General features: G+C 37.9%; 1 protein-coding gene across 4 annotated transcripts in view; it reads left to right on the top strand.

Annotated features, from left to right (window-relative positions):
- Positions 1–23656, top strand: part of LOC108244649 (cytoplasmic dynein 2 heavy chain 1) — a 102151-nt gene extending 78495 nt beyond the window's left edge. For all 4 annotated transcript variants that reach the window (XM_017431036.3, XM_017431032.3, XM_017431034.3 and 1 more), the window contains 11 exons: positions 1348–1423; positions 1975–2198; positions 2857–2961; positions 7466–7582; positions 8551–8658; positions 9113–9214; positions 17180–17269; positions 20250–20359; positions 20449–20530; positions 21579–21695; positions 22886–23656. In XM_017431036.3, coding sequence (XP_017286525.1) covers positions 1348–1423; positions 1975–2198; positions 2857–2961; positions 7466–7582; positions 8551–8658; positions 9113–9214; positions 17180–17269; positions 20250–20359; positions 20449–20530; positions 21579–21695; positions 22886–23047 — 1293 coding nt within the window. In that variant the 3' untranslated portion in view covers positions 23048–23656. The remainder of the gene's footprint in view (positions 1–1347; positions 1424–1974; positions 2199–2856; positions 2962–7465; positions 7583–8550; positions 8659–9112; positions 9215–17179; positions 17270–20249; positions 20360–20448; positions 20531–21578; positions 21696–22885) is intronic.
- Positions 23657–24064: the final 408 nt, after the last annotated feature.

Below are 24064 nucleotides of genomic sequence, written 5' to 3'. Positions count from 1 at the left end.
CTATTTTTATTTATTTTTTTCATAAAACCTACCTGGCAGTTTCGGTGTGATCTTGTCAACAGACTAACAAACATCACAGAAAACAGATTTCTGCCGCAGAGAAAAGTTACCAACCTTTGCTGTGTGTATAAATGTAATATACAGGCACATGAGTTCAGTCTTTATTTGCACATGTACGACACGTTTATCGAATGCGTCTGAATTCCACCCCAGTGTTCTGAACCAATACAAACGCAAGCACAAAATCACTGAACAAACAACGTACACTTAATCATTCAAAGAATTATTAAACATGCTCATGCAGTTTTTCCTCTGCCGCCTCCACCACAGACAGCATCAGTGGGCAGATTACAACTGCTGATTGAATAGCAGTGAAGTGCGACAAACACATACTCAGAGCCTGAGACAGCCCTCGCACTCAATTACACTTTAACACCTCTGTGATTTCTCTCAGACGGCCAGTGTTGTGATATTGTATGTGTGCCTGCCTGAGCATGTGTTCTTTTGTTCATGCGTGTGCATAAGCGTTGTCTGATTATAGCAGTCATGTTTTAGTTAGGGTTTTTTTTTAATACCATAAAGCTTCCACTCAAATGCCTTGACTTTCTGTGCTTCAGGGAATACATGTGGGGGCCGTCTTTGTGCAAATCATGCATTGCTGGGTTTTGCTCTTTATGTGATGAAGAATGGGGAGATTTACAAACATTGTAGGTGTAGGAGCCTTTACTCAACACCTACAGAAGATTTTCCATTCTTTGGGTTAATAATGAGTTTTTGTTTGGACCATATTGGGAAAAGGTTTCCTTCTGAACATAGTCATTAAAACTAACAATGTTAAATTTGTCAGGAGAAGGTAAACCTTCAGATAATAATATGTAAAATTTAAGCTTTACAATATAATTTGTGACTTTCTGGGTATGAATTAAGGCACAGCGGTGCAGTGGTTAGAGCTGTCGCCTCCCAGCAAGAACATTGCAGGATCTTTTCCCGGCCTGGGGCCTTTCTGGGTGAAGTTTACATGTTCTCCCTGTGTTCACGTGGGTTTACTCCAGATACTCCGGTTTCCTCCCACAGACCAAAAAGGTTAAATGGTAACTCTAAATTGTCCCTAGGTGTGAGTGAGAGTGTGAATGGTTGTTTGTCTCTATGTATCCCTGTGACGGACTTGCGACCTGTCCAGGGTGTCCCCCTGCCTCTCTCACAGTGATGGCTGGAGATAGGCACCAGCTCCCTGCAACTCGAAAAGGAGAAGTGGGTAAAAAAAATTGGATGGATGGGCGGGTATGAATGAAACGTTAGTGTTTCATATGTCACAGCTTTAATATTGCCGTTGTGTTCCATTTTCAGGGCTGGACAAAGTTTTATGAGTTTTCCTTGTCGGACCTGCGTGCTGGTTCTGAGATCATTGACAGGCTCTTTGAAGGTAAGAGACTTAATTAATAACAGTACTCTGAGCAACTCAGCATAATTTGGACGAACACTTGCTAATGGGCACTGGAACGTGAGAGGACTGAGATCAGTTACATCCTAAATCTGCACACCACTCATGATGAAGCACTACCAGAACAACCTGCATTTCAATACATGAGTGCGTCTCATTTGTAGTTTTCATGCCAGTGAGGTAATGCCTTGAAATGCAGGAATTATTTCAGCAGCAAGACTTGTGCTTGCTTTGTTTTTTTAACTCAACTACATTGCAGCACTATTCTTGGCCTTTCTGTGCCTGATTCTGACAGTTTTTAGGCTTTTTTTATATTTTAAATCCAACATGTGCTGTGCACTACAGTGAATGAATAAATCACAGGATGTGCACTGTTCCAGCCAGTAAAGTGTTCACTTCATTCATCCAAAAGATGTGTTCTGAACAAAACAACTCTTGACAGTCTTTTTTTCCCTAATTGCACTCTTGTACATGTGTATTGCTGCCTTTTTGCATGTATTAACTTTATGTTTCTTTCTTTTTTTATGTCCAAGGTGGTAAAGTTTTCCAGTGGGAGTTTGTCCACGGCCTGTTGGAGAATGCCATTTATGGAGGACGAATTGATAACCCCTCAGACCTTCGGATTTTGCGCTCCTATCTCGAGCAGTTCTTTTCCGCACGACTCCTCTCATCCTCCTCGGCTGGACAGAGGAAGAGCAAAGGAGGCGCACGCATTTTTCCCTCTCAGATCAGCCTCCCAAACTCCTGCTCCATACTGGTATGTTTTTGGAATGACATTCATCTATACACACAGATGGCAACCAAAAATTAAAGTTGCAGGCAAAATGCTTTATGAGGGACTGAAGACATTAATCCACGTGATTAGGGTAAGGTTTCTGTATCCATTACTTGTAAGGTGAGACTTTTGATTGCTTCCTGATGATGCTGTGGCAAACAAAAAGCAAAGATACTGTAGAATACCAAATTAATCCTTTACAGCTTTTCTTTCAACTTTTTCTTGTTTTAGCTACATTCTAGGGAAATGCTAATCTACATTCCCAAATGTGTTGAAACTGTACAAACAGCATGCTCAGTTAAACTTAGTAAATATTTCATAAGGTATCTATCTTTCATTATCACACAATGGTGCAACAAGTGTATCACAAGATTTAACTGAAATTCAGTTAAGTCTAAGTCGCTTACTTGGAGTCCCAAAAATGTCTTAGTGGGATATAAAACTGCAGCTTTTTGTCTCTCTCTCTCTCTCTCTCTCTGTGTCTCTTTGTCTCTCTCTTTCTCTCTTCCTCACTGTCTCTCCCTCTCTCTCCCTCTCTCTCTCTCTCTCTTGCTCTTGCTGTGTCTCTCTCTCGTTCTCTAATAGAAGTTTGATGACTATGGTATGTGTGTGACCTGTGATTGTCTGTCCTTCCTCCCAGGACTACCGCAGTGTCATAGAGAATCTTCCAGAGGATGACAGGCCCGCATTCTTTGGTCTGCCTGCCAACATAGAAAGGTCTTCCCAGAGAATCATCAGCTCCCAGGTACACTCACATCCCCCTCCACAACACACATACACACACAGCCACCTTCTTATATACCTACACACAGCCCAGCAATTTAACACCATTCCTGAATACACGTACACATATACTCACATTAATTTCCAAAAGCATAAAAAACAGAAATCACAAAAGTAAATCACAAATTACAATACTTTTGTTTTCTTTTGTTTTTTCTTTCAAACCCTAATATATCATGATATCTTAGCATTATTTGGCAATGTTCCACTTTTGCTGTACAGTTTCATTTTTCAAAAGCTTTCCTGAATATTCAGTGGAGCTGAGATCAGGTGACTGTAGAGTCAGCTCCCATTTGGTCACTGATCCTCGAGTCGTTTTTGCAAAATCCTTAAGGTGTGTTCGGAGAAAACACACTGTTGCAGCGTGTGCTATTCTTCATAAAAACAGCAAACTGGAAGGTGTAACATGTCTCTGAGGAGCCTAGTCCTTCCTTTCCTTGATCAGGGTCTGGTCAGTGTAATTTCTAACACTAGAAGAGACAAGTAGACAGACTTGAATCTTCCTGCCACCCTGTTATACAGAAGCTCTTGTACACTGCAGTATTATTCTCTCTCCTTGTCCCACTCTTCCATGATTGTTGTTAATCCCATACATGTATTTATGAGTATTTTCTTTTTTTTTTTTTTTTAAATGTCCAGTTCTCCACTGTGATACAGCTAAGGGTCCAATTATATTGTGTTGCTGACATGAACACAGACAACAGAGGGAACCACAGATGCGTTGTTCTTGTTTTGGCACATGAGCACTTCAACATACGCCAGGCAGTCCGAGCAGAGCCACACACTCTCAGATGATAATAAAAAAGTTTAACTTGTTGCTGTTTGGAATTGTCTGAGACCACTTTAAGACTCACTTGTTTTGACCTAACTTTGACTGATTAGTCCTTTGTTTTTGTTACAGCGTTTGGATATATAATGAAGTTCCCTTTTTCATGAAACAATCCTTGTTTTTATTAGTTATGGCTTATGTTTTTTTTACTGCACTTTGAATACCATCTATTAATAGTCTGAGGCACTGCCACCTCTGCCAAGAGCTTTCATTTTATCCAGAATTAGCTACCCAGAAAGTCCATCTTTGTTTAGAGGAATAATTTGACTGCTGATACTATGACTTCATTTTACTGCCCTTTTCACCACCATTACGATGCTAAAACTGCTTGGAATCTAAAGCAGCTGCAAAACTGTGTTTGACATGAAGAGATTATAAAAGCTGATACAGTGTACTATGTATGTGAAAGAGAGAATAAGTGAAATGTTTTTTAAAATGTCACTTCTGTATCAGTGAGTGCAGGAAAAGCTCTAACCAAACAGAATGGGATGATAAACAAAACAAAGATTGAGAAAATGATTTTCAACACAAGTTTGTATATGTTGGTGTGGTAGGAAGGGTGTTCGCTTTACTTTGTCCACACTGCATGTGTAAATAACAGAACCTAATAGACTATCTAGAACAGAATATCTCATTATTGTCTTTGTAGCAAGTACATTGAAATTCAGTGTCATCCTAGTTGTTTAAACAAAACAAACAAACAAAAGAAAACAACAAAAAAGGAGAGATAAAGTAATTCAACAAAAACTGAAGTCAATCTGCACACTGTTGCAAAATCTATTACCTTAAAGATTGCAAGGGGCATTTATTGCCTTGATATCTACGGATTTATATCTGTTTTTCAGTCCGTTGGTCCTTGCTTTAATACTCCTGTATCTCCTGCCCGATGGCAGCAGTTGGAACAGATTGTGACCTAGGTGTGAGGAGCCACTTAAAATGTCTTTGGCTTCCCCGAGGCAATGCAGTTCTTTAAGAGAGGGTAAGGGACAGCTGACAATTTCCTGGACAGTCTTTATGAATCCCTGAAGTGTTTCTTCTGAGCTACTATGTAGCTGGAGAACCACATCAAAATAATGTAGTTTCCACTTCACACTTTTACAACACATAAAGCTGCAAATGGTGAGCAATAGTTTGGCTCATTTTGTGTGGTACACTCAGAAGGTCAGGAGACATGTTCCGTTGGTCATGGTAAGGCCTCTGCATTTGACCCTTTCTGTGTCTTTTTTGTGATGGGGTCAGAGCAATTCTTACAGTATTGACATGTTGTACTGTCTTTTTGAATGAGCTCTGTGCTGTTACCTTTGTTTGATTGTACATCATAACCAGGTTTAAGTTAGTGGTTAGTTGTACAGTATATCCCACGACTGACCATCTGGTTTTGTCATGGCTACCTTGTACACTATCAGATCATATTCAGAGCTCAGTAAAAAAACTGATTAGTTGTTTTTCAAGCACTGCCACAAAAACTGTGCACAGTTTGTATGAGGGTGCTTTTAGAGTGAAGCTCATTCATGCTGTCACTGTGGTCTGCTGATCACTAGGACCACCAACCCACTTTAATTCATGCAACTCCCACAAGGGTGCTCACGTGTGTGTATTTATGTTCTTTGGGGGGGTCTCTTTCTGCAGCTATCTTGCACATATGTTACTGTCTCTCCTCCTGCTGTCATCTGTCACTGCCACTTTCACGCTACCTCTTTATCTCTTTCTTTTTCCCTATTAAATGCTCTCTTTCTCCCCCACCTCAAAAAAAAAAGTCTGATGTCATTGTCTGCAGGTTGGGCACTTACCATCTCAGACACACACACAGACAGTTGTAGTGGATGCCATTTAAACTGACATCTAATTCTAGTATAAATGACCTGCGAAAGGTCAGAGTGGTCCTAAGTGAATAATTAAGTATTCCCCTTTTCATGGATGAAGTATGTTTTGGACGTGTACATAACTCGTTTATATTTTCTGTATGCAAATGATGACTGATTATCTTGAGTATGGTGGCACACGAGGTGAATAACTGCGGTGTTCAACTAAATTAATTCAAAAACTTGTGTACAAAGAAACAGGTTGTATGTGGTTGTAGTGATATCTGTTTTTTCCTACACATAGTTCTTCTTTGTGGATTTGTTGGAGTGTGTAATTTCTCAAGTTTTTTCTCAACATTTTCTAATTAAAACCCCAAACAACAGTCCAGGATCCACTTTTTTTCTTTGTTGGTTACAGTAGTAACTGCTGTCTAGAAAAATTACCAACTAATACCAGCTAAAGTCCTTCAAAGGTCAGTATGCAACATAAAATTTGTGTCAAAACACAATTTATTAGCTGTCATATCAATTAAACTTTGTATGAAACTGATAATGATACTAAAATGTATCAAATGTTGGAATGAAAGAATTGTACCTTAAAACAAAAAGTGAAGTAAAAACCTCTCTGAACCTTTAGGAAATAAACAGGTTAAATACTCTAAATTTAAAGGAACAAAAGATTTATCTATCAAACACTCAATTACGGACACTTTAAAATAAAAAATTAAAGTAATTTAAAACAAAGTTATTCACAGCCAATTAAAACAAAACACACAGACAAGCCCAAATTTTAGATAAATAAATAAATGAATTAAAAAGTAAATATGATTTTGAAAGGAGTACTAAAAGACAAACCGTAAATAAAATGAGAACATAAAGGTTAATGAAAGGGAGTAACAGTAAATTAAAAATTACAGGAAAACAAATCAGAAACTAATGAAGACTGAGTCTACATAAGTAATTATAGAAAATTATATTTGAAAAGAAAAAATAAATTAAAACTTAGCACAGGAAGTATGATAAAGTTAACACCAATCCTGTTAAAATTCACAAATAATTATTATCGCTTGATTTAGTTTTTCAAACAGCTAAACAGTTTGAGTCAAGATATTTGACATTTTCCCTTGCAGCCTCTTTTTAAATGTGCTATTCTTGCTTATGCCTAATATCCTTTTGATTGTTTTTAAGTGTTTTTAAACTTGCATTTTACAGAATTTTGTAACTGTTTTGGAAACAAATTTGTTTTAACTCTAGTTTCCAGTTCTTTAATTTTCCTTTACCTCAGTGTTTTCTGCCTCTCGCTCCTCCATACTCCCAAATACACATGCTTGTAAAAAAACAAAAAGCACATGCTTATGCACACACATGCACTCACCTGCCCTCCTCAGCTCAGCTGTGATGATATAGTAGAGGTCCCCGAGACCAAATGAAAACCGATTTATCAGACGCTTTGTCTTTGTCATTGGGGGAGATTTATACGTACACAAATACAGCTGCACAAACACACACACACACACAATGAGATAAAAACAGTGTTTGGAACTCTGAGCCTGAAGCTAATTGCTCGATAAGGTGTGTAAGCAGCAGAGCATGTGTGTTTGGAGTTTGCTGCTTTCACTTGCAATATTACAGGACCTGATACAGAACTGACAGTTCCTGCTGAAAGTACTGACTACAGGTATTCTGTATGTGGTATTTTATGTTGGAGAGTTTGTTTCACTTTCATCTAATTGATTCAAAGTAACTTTGCGAAGCAGGCAACGCATAAATAATAAATGAAGAAAATTCATCTTTGTTTGTTTGGTTCATTTGTTGGTGTTTATATTTCGTTGCAGGTAATTTCCCAGCTGCGTATTCTCAGCCGTTCAGTAGCGGCAGGTTCTAAATTTGACAGGGAGCTGTGGTCGAATGGCCTCTCACCGATCCTCAACTTGTGGAAGAAACTCAACCAGGTCAGTTGTTTATTTTAGTTAACAATCTTTACTTTCTGTAATCCTTTCCCCAACTCAGGATGGCTTTAAGTTCCTTCTTTGGGAAGAGAAAATGTCAATCGATGTGAACCTATTTTATGTTACTAATACTGCTGCATTGTGCTCATGCCAAGCAGCCAAGAGAGAATTGTAAATTAGCGGTCACACGGTGTAAAAGCTCCTGGTTTGTGCAGTCAGGTAGCGTTGCTGTGTGCAGTTGCTTGGAGACCGGTACCTTTTTTTAAAATCAAAAGAAGATATACCTTAACAATAAATAATTTAGCTACCATATCCCTGTCCTCTTCCTTTGCTTTTTCTTTTTTAATTCACTTTCATAGCGTAGAGCACACCTACTCACATTCTCCTCTGCACCTCGTTTGGCCTATCAGTCTCTTTATGTTTCTCCCTCTTCATCTCAGCCAGACTTGTTTTGGAACAAGAAACAAGAACAAGAATGATTGACTACTGTATGTTAATCACTGCTGCCGTGTCACAACAAACTTCCCATAGAGCCCAGTGTACTGCTGGTTGCTGTCAGTTAACTGTTCCTTTGTCATTGGCTAACCTGCAGTGTCTGACCATCAGAGGACATGAGACTTACATATTTATTATTTCTGTTGCCAAAGTTTGTTTGTTTTTTTTTTATAAAGGAAAACTTAACCACTCATGAATTGTATGAAGTGTTTATTTTAAGAAATCTTCATCTGACAATCAATGCTTTTTCTTTGCTGTTATTATATCACTATTTTAGTTTTTGAAAGAGCTTTTTACTTCATTGTCTCACTATTCTATCAATCCCTATCATCCACATATTTGTTTGTTTCTTCCACTTACTATGTCAGTCACCATGTGGAAACAACATGTTTTATTTACTCAAACACATCTAAAACAGCGTGCACACCTTCCATTATATTCTTATTTAATGTGCAAATGCATCTGTCTTCTGTCAGGGTTCTACTTTAATCCATCAGAAGGTGGATCCACCTACAGAGGGTCAGAGTTCACCGGTTTTGTCGTTTATTCTTCTGGAGCAGTTCAATGCCATCCGCTTGGTCCAGGTTTGTATCTGGGATGAAACGTTGTTTCATTTTTTTACACGAAGCTCACCAGTTGTGTTTCCACTCACAGATGTGATCAAATAGAGCGGAAGAGCAAGAATTGAAATATTAACATAACAAACTGTTATAAATCACGTTAGTGAGCTTTGCTTCCTAAAACCACAGAACACTGGTTTGAATTGTAAGAAGTTCGATTATGTATCTTATTATTTTTTGTTTGTTTCTAAAATATAACCCCTTTTGCATCCATAAAAAATGTGCTTAGTATTTTCTTTAATTCAGGGCACCTTTACTTTTTTAAAGCTGTTTGTTTATCATTTTCTACAGCCTGTTGTCAACAAGCATTTGTTATGAACCAAATCAATGTTAAAAAAAACTGTATAAAATGACAAGGTGTTAAATGACTGTGCAGCTACAGTACACAGCTTTTTATTTAATGTACATGCTTCCACAGAGTATCCACCAATCTCTGGCTGCACTAAGCAAAGTCATCCGAGGGACCCAACTGTTGACCCCGGAGGTCCAAAAACTGGCCACTGCCCTTCTAAATCAAGAAGTGAGTAAGAGAGAAAAAAGAACAATATAAATACAGTGCATTTAAATTTTACATTTTATGACACTACAACAAACTGTTTCCATGTCTTTATTTTATGTAGATAAACAACAAAGTGCAAAAAAAGAACAGTACAGTAAAAAGAAAATATTAAAATGGGTTTAATTTAGACATCTGTGGGATGTTTTTAAATTTCATCCTGCTCAGATTAATTTCACGTTTATTCTTTAGAAAATACAAAGCACAAAGAGATTCAACAGTGTGTCCTCTAACAGTTAGCACATTGTTATCAGATCTTTGTATTTTCTCACAAGGTGAACAGTCGGGTCTGTCCTCTTCGGTTACAGTTTGGTACACTATTGTGCATTGTTCTAAAGGTAGATTGAAAAGGTTTTTTTACATTTTGCTGTGAAGTCTAGGCCAGAGGGGCAGGTGCTCATAGAGTATACAGAGCTGAAATGTCGGCATCTTGGAAACAGAATACGTATTTGTGTATTTCCCCAGGGTGAGTTGAGGACAAAGGGAATAAGATGAGCTAGAGAGGAGGAGACAGTTAACTTTCACTTTTTCTGTATTCACAGTCCCTTAAGAGCTTAGGCTAAACCCCTTTTTCACAGCATTCTTTCTCTTTTTTTATATTTTTAGCAGGTATTAATTTTACCTCCATCATTTTTCAACCAGCTTTCTCCAGTTTTCATCTGTCATTATTGCTTCATCATTTCCCCCCATATTTCCACTTCTACCCTTTTACTGATTTGTCTCCGATTTAATCTTGCAAACTCGCATTTAAATAATAATTTATTGTATGTATGTTACAGCCTGTTGATACTGGGTATGTTTTATACTTAATTTGAATTTGGATATATTAAGAAATCAACCCCAGAACAATACAGTAATTGTTCAAGTCAATTATCTAATTATCGTGATGGCTGGAGGTCTAAATGGTAATTTTGTCAGGGAGCGTGGTGAAGGTGGAGGAGCCAGCTGCAGAACAGCAGGTAGGAGGCTGCAGATGAGGAGAAAACATAAACTTTAATGACTGACGAGGAGGAACAGAAAGACCAAAAGCACTGCTGAAGCAGGGAAATTAAATGAACCTAAAGAACAGACGACAGACTAAAAGGTGGCAGAAAAAAGGAAACCATATAGTGCACAAAGAAAACCAGGCAGAATTTATACAAAGAAAACAAATGAGCAACAGGCAAGTCAAAAGGAGGGTTAAAACGAAAGTACCCAAAGAGGGCAACTGCTACAAAATATTTATAGAATACTTTTTAGAGCTACACAAATCAGTCCTAACATTATGACCACTTAGTGCTCATCTGCATACATGGCAATCCTCTGCTGGGAAAACATGCTTAATATCTACCTCAACATTTTAAACAGTCCACAAGTCAACAATGCTCCCCTACAGCACATCATTGGATTCAGTAAAAACTGCTTCAGAGTGGCTCAAAGAATGCAACATATCTGAGGTGTTCACCCAACCTTCAGCCTCCCAGGTACCATTCACACACAGACCCCTAACCCACAGGGTCTAAAAGATCTATTGGTAATTTCCTGAAACCTGGCAACAGAAATGTTCTCTTTTTTTCTGGACTGGTAGAAGCAGTTTCAGCAGCAAAATGGAGCTTACTTAATATTAGGTGTGCCGTCATAATGCTATTGTTGATTTCTCTACATATCGGTGTATCAAACAAATACTGCTTGGTGATTATTAAAAAGGTTAGAAAAGCTTTTGTCTTTGATTATCCTTTTGTAAATTCCTAGGACAGTCTAGTTTAGATCAGAGATTGGCAGCCGGCGGCCCTTGGACCAGAGCTCATTCCATTTGGCCTGAAAATTATTACTGATAAATCAACTTGCAGTCCAACTCAGTGGTCAGTTTGCACACTCACAGTACATAATCAGGCCTGACTCAAACACCAACACACAGAAACAAGAAAACCTGCAGCTTAGCTCACCGGGGTACTTTTTCAGTTGAGCTCAGTAGGATGAGAGAAGTGTTAAAACGTGGGAGGTCTGGGTTCAAATCCAGTTTTGGGTATGCTTAATTTTCTTGTCAATCTTGGCTTACTCAAGTTTTTAAGATTGTTTTTTTTCTAGTGAAAATAAAACAATCAGTTTTTTAACAACACATCATTTTATGTGCTTTCTTTTAAACAATAATATAGTCTAACTTGAATCTCAATATTAGTACGTGTTTTTAAGTATTTCTATACATTTATAATATGTGTGCAGTGACTCACAAGCAGCATCATCATACTCACACTTTATAAAAATTCAATAGGATGTCATCTCTTAAATGCATTAGAAACTGAAATAAATAAAACAGAGCCGTCGTAATTTTGAAAAAAGATGGCTAATCAAAAACTGACTCTGATTAATAAAATTCTGGTCCTTGTACAAACTTTGGTGATGGCTCTAGGTTTTTGTTTCACACCACATGAATTCTCTACCAAATTTTTATCAAACATCTGATAACTTTGGTGACCGCAGTTGGCAGTGTTTTACAACCGGTGCTGTCCAGCAGAACAGAGCAGACACACGGTGACAAATTGAAATGAAATGATTTCAATTGAAATCATTTGATTGAGCCAGTGCAGATCGGTTGATTTTGTTTTGACTTTTTACTTTGTTTTATATATTGAGGTAGTTTTCTTGTTTTTACAGTATTAACTTAAGCCCCTCATTTTTAGACAGTGATTCGTGTTTGTGTATTAATTTATTGCTGCATTGCCAATCTGAAGCGCAAGAATAGCAATCATTGTCAGAAGGCCTTTTTTTAGCAGTACGAGCACAACAGTAAGGAAATATTTAATTTAAAACAGTTTTAAGTGCAAATCAACGGATGTAATGACAAAAATAAAATTTGGGATAAAGAGGTGTCAGTAAAATCCCTTTAAAATTATTAGTGGTTTTATGTACTCTGGGAGACATTTTCTCAACTAATATTTTAAAGAAAATCTAATTAGATTCTCCTCTTTACCAAGTTAACACATTGATGTTTCTGCTGCATTGAGTATGAATGAACTGCGGAGACTTTTCAAAAACCTATTTAATGTACAACTTTCAGACCACAGTCTTTAACCAGCCATTACTGAGTGGCCTACTTCTGACAAGAGAAGAACAAAATGAGCTGTGGAGGGGATTATATGTATTTAAAAAAAGAGCATTTAAGGTTGTAATATTGTAAAAGTATGGTATGTACAGATCTGAAGTATCAGCCTAATCACTGCTCTTTTCATTTGTGCTCTAAAACACAATTCAGATGCTTAGAAACTACCTTAGGTACCACTCAGTGGGGAGTGGTGAAGCAGATGGATGAGGACAAGGAAGGGTGATAACCTTTCTTCAACTTACCACATATTAAGCTCTCATTAAAGCAGGGGCACCAGGTCAGACTGACCAAACAACAGAATCATTATACCTTATAGGAACTCAATCATTAGATTATTTAATCCATTCGCCCTTATTATCGTCAGATCTCAACAGCCGAAGCTGAATTCGTAAATCACAGGGAACTCTTTATCATTATATTTACTACAAATAATGAGGAAACTGAATTTTTTTCCTTTAAGGTTTTATCACAAAAATAAAATTAAGTCGGGTAAAGAAAAGCAACAAACAATTAAAAAGGACACAACAAAAACAAGACTAACACTAAGAGTTTAGGGAATATTTGTGAGGAATGACTATTAAGTAAGCTGAAATAGTGATTATTAATTTCTTTGAACAGAATGTTTGGATTTTAGGATTAATGTTTTCGGTTTCTTATCCGTGCAAGAATTTGGAATACTTTAAATGATTTTGGTAAATAGTTCACTTTGGAATCTGGTCAGAGGATGGTATTAATTCTCACAAGTTGTGAGGTTAGTTTTGATGAAACATCAGATTGGAAATAGATGTTATTTCTCAAATTGCATCAGTTGAATTAAAACAGACAGACCCAAAATGGCTTCTTCTTTTATCGTTCTCATCACACAGAGTTATAGGTGCCTCACTGGATCAGAAGCTGTGGAGGGCCTGTAGTCACTTTGTCTTTGAGGAACTTGGAGGCTGCTCAGGCCTCAACAGGGCCATGACAAGGAGGCAGGTTAAAGCCCAGAGCCCGTTGAGGGTCAGAGGTCAGCGTTCTGTCCAAGGTCACCTGAAGAGCGGTGATGCTTGCAGATGTTCGGCAAGCAGGCAGCTGATGCAGCAGGAGGCAGAAGTTAGGCGACGCACAAACTTGAGCTATTCTTTCTTAACAGTATGAAAAGTTATTTCTTAGCTTAAGTTTCTATTTACGGTTTTCTCTTTCTTCATCTTTTGTCTGCTAGACTTCAAACACTGAGCAAAAATGTTTTTCTCAGGTTACAAAACAAAAATGACAAAACGAGGGGAAGAAAGACTTGTCTTCACACGACGAACACAAAAACGAACTACGTACATAACAAACTGACAGCAAAACAAACTGACTTCCAGTCACGCGCCAAGGCTTTCTCCTCAGTTTGTCGTCCAACAGAGTTTGATAAAAATGAGAACATTCAAACTGCTGGGGGGCTGGAAGACCTTGGGGTGAGCAGAAAGGTTTTATCTCACTCTGTCCAAAGATTCTTTCAACCATAACTAAATACAGTTCTCCTACTGGACAAAAGTGAAAACGTTCAATAAAAAACTTTTAATATTTGCACACAAATAATAATTTCTCATATTTCAACAGGTTTCATAATTAAATAAACATATCTCATTTTAACAGTGGATCATGTTTCTCTTCACAAGCCTTAAGAAAGCATGTAAACAATCTGAATAACTGATAGATGTCCACGAGTGTACACACATGTCCCGAAACAATCAAGATTCAGTTACTGAAAGATGAAAGTAGGTCAGAGGTCATGAAAAAGAACCTTTATGCTACCGTGGTAACCAGCGCAGTGAAACAGAAATAAGAATTAACATTGCCTTTAGATAGTGTACAAATCAATAATACAGACATAATTCAGAAAGAGCTTTTTTTTTCTAACTCAGGGTTAATCAATCTATGGCATCAGTGATTTTTTTTCCTTCAGTACCAGTTGTAATTATTAGTGTGCCAATATTCTCCTTTTAGGCAAAAAGAGTTGTTCTCATTACAAACATTTGAATAATTGAAGAATGTAATTACTATGCCACAGTTTGCATGCACTGTGTCTGTTTGTTTTCTGCCATCATTAACTTGTTAAACTGATCAATGATTAGAGAACGTTTGCAAACGTGTGTTTGTACCTTAGAAGTGGCAGGGATTTAATTCGACACTGCGTGTTCAGTGTGACAACAGACAAGCACACAGCAGGACAGTGACTGAATGATTGATGTGCCGCTGAGAGACTCACAAAGTGCCTTTTTAATTCTGTTATGACTTCCGTCTTTGAATTGCACCAAATTCACAGTCCGCAGCATCCTACTGTGAAGATTTGTGAGTGTGTGTGTGTGTTTGGCAAGACTGTATTTGTTTAAGGTCTTTTAGGTAAAGGACACTTCTTAACCTGTTCCAGATTTTACCGTCTTCTCTTTGGGAAGCATTATTTCATTTTACACATGAACATTCTGCACTTGTCTGTACCTTTCAGAATACACATTTTCCAAAGTGGTACAATTGGCAGCTATTTAGACTATGAAATAATGGTTAGCATTGTTAAAATAAACTTTGATTGAAGAGGTAAGCCGTTTAATTTATTCACTTGTTCTCCCTCTTCGCATTTTTCCTAACTTTAAAAGTATTTATTTTTTACTTGATGTCCACAAAATAAATCACTGACATTGTTCGTTTTTGCTACATTAACATACCATTTAAATTGTTTTTTTAATGAAATTTCACTGTAAAATGTGATGCAGATGGCTAATGATAAAAAAACAACTCACTTGAGGATATGTATCATCCTCTAACATGATGAGCAAGACAAACATATTTGTGTGCTCAAGTCCTTTCAGCACTAAGATTGACATCTTTTAGTTTGGTGTAATATACATTTTTACTACAGTATATTCAGTTTTTGATATATCTGACAATGGAGACATGTGGTAGATTTACTCATTGTTCGAAGTTTAAATTGTAGTTCATTGAGTTTTGTGTACATCAGGTTGTGTGCAGTTCTCTCATAGTGTGAGGTCTGATTTTGGGACCACTGCAGTGCTTTTAGTCTTTTCATTTTTATTCATATTGTAGATTTCCTGCTATGTATGGGATCACTGTCCTGGTACATGACCTACATTGGGCCAAGCTTCAGCTGTCAAACAGATGGCCTCACATTTGACTTTAGAATGCTTTATATACAGATATATACCAAGTTCTGTGATTTCAAAAAATGTTGCAGCCGAAACCATCACAACCTTGAGACAAGCAAACTGCATACCAATTAACCAAGCAACCTGACAAGCCTGTTTATTTGTACAGAGCTGGTAACATCTGCTGATGATCATTTATTTAACTGCATTTGATTAGCAGCACTTGTCTGCTACTTATCCTCTTTTTGTTTAAGTGTGCTTAGTTTTCACAAGGCTCTTCTGAATTTTGGCTTTTTTTGGTAAATAATGACAGTTTATTTGAGGTTGTATTTACCTAATTTTAAAAACCAGATAACCGATTGCTGAGATTTTTTTGAAGTGGGGTTCTTTGGCAGTTATTTTCAGTGTTACTGTCCTACCTGCAGTAATTAGTAGTTGGCTTAATCTCAAGTTTATAAAGGAGCAATTCTCAGTGGTGAGTCACAGTCATGAAAACTCAGCAAACGGACTACCTAAAGCCCCCTTCACACTGGATAAACGACCTCACTAACATAAAAAATAGCCCAAAATGTGGCTAGTTTTTGCAGGGTCTTGGCATTCCCTTTGGGTTCATTTTAAGAGCGTAGTGATGTCCCCATTATGTGTGATTGGTCCATGAGGGTTTTATCATCATGGTAGCAGTGTGTCAGGGTCCTAGGTAGAGCATGGTCGCAGTGACGGCAGTATACCTATGAGGTGAGGCTTGCTTACGCGAGTGCAGGGGTAGCCAACCCTGGTCCTGGAGGGCCACCATCCTGCATGTTTTACTTGTTTTTCTGCTCCAACACACCTGATTTGGATCGGTGGGTGATTAACAGACTTCTGCAGAACATGAATAGGTAATTTAACCTCTGAATGAGGTGTGTTGGAACAGGAAACAAGGAAAACATGCAGGATGGTGGCCCTCCAGGACCAGGATTTGTACCCCTTCGCTAGTGTGGCTTGGTTGATGAGAATTTGAAGTAGGACTTGTCACACTGGCCTCATGCGTAAGCTACAACAGTGATCATGACAAGGTCATGAAAACAAGCTAATGCCAACATGATACCCATGGGGGTTGCATCGTGCTAGGGTGGCATGATCTTCTACCACATAGCTGCATCCTGACACAGTTTGAAAGTCTTGCCAGGGCAGGCATACGGAGCATGGTGAAGGTACAAGAGGGCATCTCGGAGATGTAGAAAATGGCAGGGAGAAACCTATTTGGCAAGTACTAAGAGCGTAGCAGCAACATGACTGTGTTTACACTGAGGGAAGTGTCATGATCCATCCACATTTTATTAGATTGTGTAGGTCGTGGAGATTTTTGTAGTGAGATTGTCATCCACTTTGAAGAGGGCCTAAAAGCAAATTTCTGCCTCAGTCTTTGAAACTTTTCCTTTTTTTACACAGAAGGTGTTTCAACAGACTTCATACCGTGTTCTGAGATGATCAGTCTTAAGTTTTAATAACTGAAATTTTGATTCACCACAATTTAATGACCTCTGTAGCAACTTTAGGTTAAAGTATGTGGACAACCCTATAGATGTTTTAGGCAACTTTTAAGTGGCAAATCAACACTAATGTGATACAACTGCAAAATATCCGGGGATCTGCATAGTTGTTTCATAGCTTATACTCTCATCAATTTGACTTCTTAATTTTGTTTGTGTGTCTTTCTCTCTGTGCTTGCCCCTTCTTCAGTGTTCATTAACATGGCAGAACAAATGGGAAGGCCCTGAGGAACCAATGCAGTACCTCAGAGCCATAGTTACACGGACTCTCGCCATACAGGTAACTGATAATTCTGCATATCCAAATACACACTCTGCTCTTTTTATTTTAAGCCTGCCTCTCCTTGTTTATTGGTCTTTAAATGGTTCCTCTTAGAGGAAAGTTTATTCATGTTTGTTAGTTTACTCAAATTACTTGTTATAGTTATACCAAACTTACTATTAGCTAAAATTACCTGATTGATGTTTTTATTTCTGTATTTGATTCTGTTTTTGTTTCTGTGTTGTAAAGCACTTAGGGTTGCCTTGCTGCTGAAAATTACTATATAAATAAATTTCACTTCACTTCACCTCACTTTATTCACAGCCAAACACAAAATACATGTAACAATTACAAACTTGTCATGAGCATAACCATGTTCAGCTGTGAAAGGACATTTTGAGTTTAAAGAATTTGGGAAGAGATCTTTTTCCAAACTTCATCCAGTAGGAAAAAGTCTTTGAAGTAGTCATTCAAGTTCCTACCTGGCATTGATCGTGAAATTATTTGTTTTTTACCATAGTTTAATATATTGACAAATATTTTTAGTAAAGAATAATTCTGGCAAAAAAATATGACTGAATGCGATTACATGTGTCAGATTGGTCATTATTTCAAGAACAATGAAAACTTCTCAGCATTGAATAATGCGAACATTGATTCTTTTAAGTCAAAACTTATTCACAAACGGTAGATGTGCTAGATATATTTTTTTTACCAATGAAGTTTAAGGTGTTTGATTTCCTGATTGTTGAAACCATTCAATTATGAGGCAGAAATAAAACAAAAACAGTTTATTTATTTATTTTTAATTTTAGAGACAGCTTTGAATATAACTTGCATCAGATGTAACCATTTAATTTATTCCCCAGGGACTGAGATGTGATACAAGTGCAGCTTTGTCATTGAAGATATATGATACATTTATTCATGACCTCACTTGTTATTATAAAACCCTTGTGATCCTGGGAACCATCCACAGTTCTACACACATGAAAATATTACTGAAGAGTGCACACGTAATGAAAATCACATTAGTATCATATAGGAAAAACCACATGAACATCACATGTGATTACAAGAATTCTTCATCTGACCAAAATTCTAACTTGTGAACAGATCAGATAATGCTGTCATTACAACAACGGTGGAACAAATCCATCATTGTTTTCTACATGAAATGATAACAGAAGCTTTGTGGAAGTACGATTCCTAGGTTGGTGCCAGAAAACAGGAGTTTTGGCGGAAACTCCTCTCCTCCATCTCCTCTCGACTGTGTCTGACTGCACGCCTACCTCAATATGTTCTGGCAGACTAGAACTCACACACACACACTCAGACTTTCAGAAATAATTCATTTCTGTGTGGATGCATTTCCATTATTCGAGTGGAAGTGCGAGTGCAAACCGTAGTGCCTCGGTCGTTCTGTCAGCTGTCCTGTCTGCCCATCTGTTTGCATGTGCCGGCCTGACACGTCTCTCCTCTTTTTTGCCCCCTTTTCTTCCAGTCTCCCTGTCTACCTGTGCTCCATCTATCTTCATGTATGTGTGTCTAGAGGCTGCTGTGTCCTTCACTGTCTCTTCATGCTCATCAGTGCTGAGTGATAACTGTGTTAGCAGCCTGTCTGGATTCTGTTAGCTAATCATTCTAATGAAGGTGGAGTCACCCAGAGCTGCTGCTGAAGAATGTGGAGCCAGCCGCACAAGACTGAACCCAAATGCATAGGGCAACCTTGACCGTGATTTAAATCTCATATTTCCACAATACTTAAATAATATTCCCATTGTTTGCACACAGTTACTTGCTCTGCTACAGAGGCCCAGAAATCTTCTGTGAATCTGAAAGTGGGCTTAAATTTATATATTGCTCATCCTTAAGTTATCACTAAAGTCAATGTTGTTCTAAAAAAAAAAGGAAAAAAAAAAAGACTCCATTTATAATAAAGATTGGATCTGATGTTTGCTTGCTCTGCCTTTGTCAGCATTTTCCTTCAGTGGAGCCTCAAGTCAAATAAATTCAGTGTCGATTTAGAGAGCTGATTAACTGTTTAAAAAAAAAAAAAAAATAGAGTGAAAGATAGAGATGCAAAACAGGGCCCAGAATAGACTGGGACCTCAATCCTACGCTGACTATCACGGCTTAAATCTTTCCACCGCTGCCATCCAGGCCTAAATCGAAAGATGCTTAGGTTTAAAAAAAAAAAAAAGCGTTTAGTGAAAATGATTTCTGCAGTTCTGCGGCATTGCACGACAACATAGGGGGGCACACAGACCAAGGTGTATTGTGGGATACGCATGCTGTTAACAGAAATACACGGTTTCTGCAGTGACACAGAAGGAAGCTGCTTATCTAATCAAAGCAGATGTCAAATCTGATGACCCAGTTCATCATAATGCAGAAGGCTCACAGGGGTCTATCTCCAGCCAAACAGATGCACACAAACACACCCACACACACACACTAGCACAACTTAGTACATTTATCCACTCTTTATCATCTTTTTATGATTTTGATCAAATCTCTTCCTTTGAATTTATGCACGTATGTGCACAAACATGCTTTATCAGGACTCTGTATGACTATAGATCTGTTTGTATTGTGTTGTTATTACCAGGCAATTAGAGTTGTAATGTCATTAGCTTGTTGATGTGTTGATATAAAGCCTAGAAGATGTCATATAGCTTTTTAACCCAACATTTTTATCAAATGGACATGAAATGTTATTCAAACAGAAAGTATCGTTCAAGTCACAACTATTATGTTCAGTTTAGAAAAGTGGATAGCTAGGTGGAATACAACACTAAAAAAACTGTATTTTTTGCTATTTAGTGAGAAGAGATGTTTTTAGATCAAATTTTTATTGTATGTAATTGTTATCTTTAAGTCAGTCTTTTTTTTTTCTTTTCTGGCAGCTGTAAATCAATTGCATGATGTGTTATCTAGTAGTTTATTAATCTCTGCGTCTTTGTTTGTGCGCGTTTTGATATGTTTATGTACACAGAGTTGGGTGGAGCGTGCAGGAAGGCAAGCTCTTCTTTCCGACATCCTTGATTTATCAGAGCTCTTCCACCCGGATACCTTCCTTAATGCCCTGAGACAGGAAACTGCCAGGTAACAAAGAAAGCTTGTGAGTTTATGTGAGCCAAACAGAGCAGGGGCGCTAAAGGTAATAAGATCTTTTTTCTTCTTCTTTGTCCTAGGTCTATGGGCTGTTCGATGGATAGCCTAGCGTTTGTCTCATCATGGAAGAGTCCAATTGCTCAGGCCAAGCTCCAAGTCAAGGTAGAATTACGCCAGATGGACATTAAGCTGCAGATCATGCATGCAAACAGCAAACACTCCCATCCAGCTGCAGAACTCTGGTGCTGTAAACAAACCAGACAATAGCTGAGTGATGATTGGAAAATAATTGACTGAAAGACAACAAGGGTAGATTACAGATGGAGATAAGAAGGCGGGAGCCAAAAGAGAGAGGAAAACAGCATTAAACAGAAAGCAAAGTGTTCTCGCATATTGATTAGAGTCATATTTTTCACAGCCGTCCTCTTAGGTCAGACAGGATTTTTTGATGCATTTGACAGACAGGACCATTTAGGAATAAAGGGCTGGAATCATTCAAACAGGACAGCCCTGCCGTCATTTCCCTCCTTCATGCTCTGACCTATGGGTGGTATAATTGTATCGTCTGTAGTTTATTACTTTAAGGCAACAGCTTTATTTCTAGTAATGCCAATAAAACTTGGCACGACTTTGCATGCACTTAGTTATAAAGTACAAAGAGAAAGGAAGGGTGTGGGTGCTGAAAATGAGGCTGCAGCTGCAGGGAGGGAAAGGAAACGCTCAGACATCAGACAGAGAAAGAAAGGATAATTGCTGTGAAGCGATGAGCTGTCTTACATACACACACACACACAATGAGGCCCTTTTTTAGATTTAACTCTTACTTATTCTTTGTTTTTTTTTTGTTTTTTCTTACCAAGATCATATTGATTGTTGTTTCTGACTTGGTGCTAGAGTTTCTTTTATTGTCTGACCTGCTATGGAAAATCCCTAAATCAGTCACATAAACACTATCTCTTTAACTTTTAGAGCCCTGAAGTCACCTTAATTAAGTGAATCAGCTGCTTAATATTAGTCCCATAAAAACTCTCCTCTCCTCTTTCTCCCTGCTTTTAATTTAACATTATTAACAAGATATTTGTCTCATCTTGATCTTCAGTCCACTGCCTTTAATAAACTCTTTCTAATTCTCTTCGTCTCTCCTCTTGATTAACTTTTTTTTAAATCAGTTCTTTCTCTCCTCTCACTATGTTTTACACTAAATTTGTAGGTTGGAGGTCTTCAGTTGGAGGGTTGTTGGTTTGACGGCACCCATCTTAGTGAGAACCAGCACAATTCTCCCAGCGTGTCCGCTGTACCACCGTGCTACATGGCCTGGGTGCCACAGGTACTCTTAAATACTGCATGTTTTGTATTGTAAGTGGAAATCAAATTTAGCTGTTTTTGTTCAAAAATCTAAAAGTGTTTAGAATAAATTAACACATCGGAGTAAATATAGAAATTCCCACTTCAATCATATAACTGACCTTCATATTTTTTTCCCCTTTGTTTGACGTTACAATTTGTGTGAAAATTGCCCAAACAAGATAAGTTTTGGAAACCTTTTTTTTTTCTGTTAACAGATTTTATGATTAAAACTGAGTTGACTAGCAAAAGCTCAAGAGCCATTTGGGTAATTAATTAAGCATTAATTGAGGAACACGTTTCCTTAAAAAAAATCATAGCCCTTCAACCACCTGTAAACAGTTTACAGCAAACTTGTTAAGAATTAAAGAGATTTGTACAATATAAATTATTGTTAAATTAAATTATATTACAATATAAATTAAATTTGATTTTGTTTTTTGTGTTTTAAACACAAAAACTGCTCAGTTCATCACTTGCTTTGCCTCAACCTGCTGGTATGATTTTTGTTGCGTGTGCCATTGTTCGCACTTGGCTTGTGGCTTGGCATGTTTTGAGTTATCTCCTTTTTCCATTTGAGCATCTAGTTAGCTGTCGTGCACTCAGAAGAAAAGTAAGCGTCACACTGTCAGTGCTGTTAAACACAAAGGAACACGGATGCTGCGAAGACACACAAATGGCTGTTAAGACTTGACAAATTCTGTCAGTCTTTTATGTCGAAGAACCAGCATCAAAACAAATTACCGCAGTTTTTGTCAAATTTTTTGGACTAATGCGCAAGTAATAAATATCTTGCAAACGTAAAACTGGGTTTCCATCATGGTCAGAGTTTGAATCCATAACGCTGCTTCATGTAGCTGTTTGATGATGATGATGATGTCACCTTTGCTAGAAGAAGGTAAGACTCTCTCTGTTCCCCAGAACTTCAATCACACCGCAAAGCTGCATACTGTTGTGTAACAGCATACTGTAATCCAAGTTCTCTGATAGCTTTGCAAACCTTTAAAGCTCCGTCGCTTTCTGACGCAAACGAGCCAAAATCTCACTGACATAAATCAGTGGGTTTCATTTATCTTATCTTGTCCAAAACCATATTATGCTTACAGTAACGTACGTATGGCGGTTGTGTTTGCGTAAACACATACAGTATGATCCATTCGTGTGTTGTTCCAGACCTCTGCTGCTAATCTCGCTGCATCGGAGGAGAGCATCTGGCTGCCGCTGTACACTAGCTCAGAGAGGGTGAAGGTGGTCACACACATCTCCCTGCCCTGCAGAGCAAACCCCAACCAGTGGATTCAGGCCGGAGCTGCTCTCTTCCTCAAGCAGCAGTGAAAGGACGTCGCCTCGGTGACGCCGGGCTCATGGAGACTTCAACCACGAGGACTGCTGTCAGCACAGTAAATATTAGTTAGGGCCGACTTTAGTAGATCACCGAGTAAACAGGACAGATTGACTTTACAGCTGAACTTTGCTCATGCTGTCTGTTTGTTTTTTTTTTAAACTTTGAGACCAAAAGATTTCAGATGCAGTGATCTACATATCAATGTAATTTGCATAATATGGTTCAAGAGGAAGTACCAAAGTGTGAGAAAAGAAGAAAAGGGACTTTGAATTAATACTTGACTAAAAAGTAAGTCCTTTTTTTGTTAGATAAATCGGACGGCAAACTGGAACAGCGTCTTTAATAAATCATAATCATAATATTATTCTGTTTCCGGGCTGCATAAAATCTTGATACATTTTAACTCACATTCTGTTAGTCCCATGAAACTCTAACACTTTAAATATATTATATATTTGATAAAATAGTGTACAACTTCTTATTTATAGATGTCGTGCTTTCAGCCTGAATGTTCGCTGTACAGTTTTTCTGCTTCGCTTGTGACTTTATTGACTTTATTTATTCAAAAGAAACATTAAATAAATGTCACTTTTGCTGTATTGTTAGTAGTAACAGTTATTAACTTGTATTCTGCCAATACGCTGGCTAAGTAAGACCCCCTGAACTTTTCTATTTAATTTAGATTCAGTTTGTCCTCTATGTGTTTGAGATGAGAATTATGAAAGCTCCAGTGCTTGGATGTGTGTGTGTGTGCGTGCGTGCGTGTGTGTCAGAGTTGGTGTGATCCTCCATGCGTTACTATCAGTGGTCAGAATTTTTCTACAGTAAACAATGCTGATGGGTCTGAAAAGCAAGCAGATGGGGATCCTCCCTCAAACACACACATGCACAAGTCGGTCCCTAACCTCTGTGTGATTGGTTCGAGTCGAGGTTGAATGGAGTCAGTGAAGCTGTGATGGATGGCCACAGAGCAACATGGGAGAGGTGTGTGTGTGTTTGTGTTCACA

This window comes from Kryptolebias marmoratus, linkage group LG2 (assembly GCF_001649575.2).
Source record: "Kryptolebias marmoratus isolate JLee-2015 linkage group LG2, ASM164957v2, whole genome shotgun sequence".
NCBI classification, from domain to species: Eukaryota; Metazoa; Chordata; class Actinopteri; order Cyprinodontiformes; family Rivulidae; genus Kryptolebias; species Kryptolebias marmoratus.
This window is presented reverse-complemented; position numbering and strand designations above follow the sequence as displayed.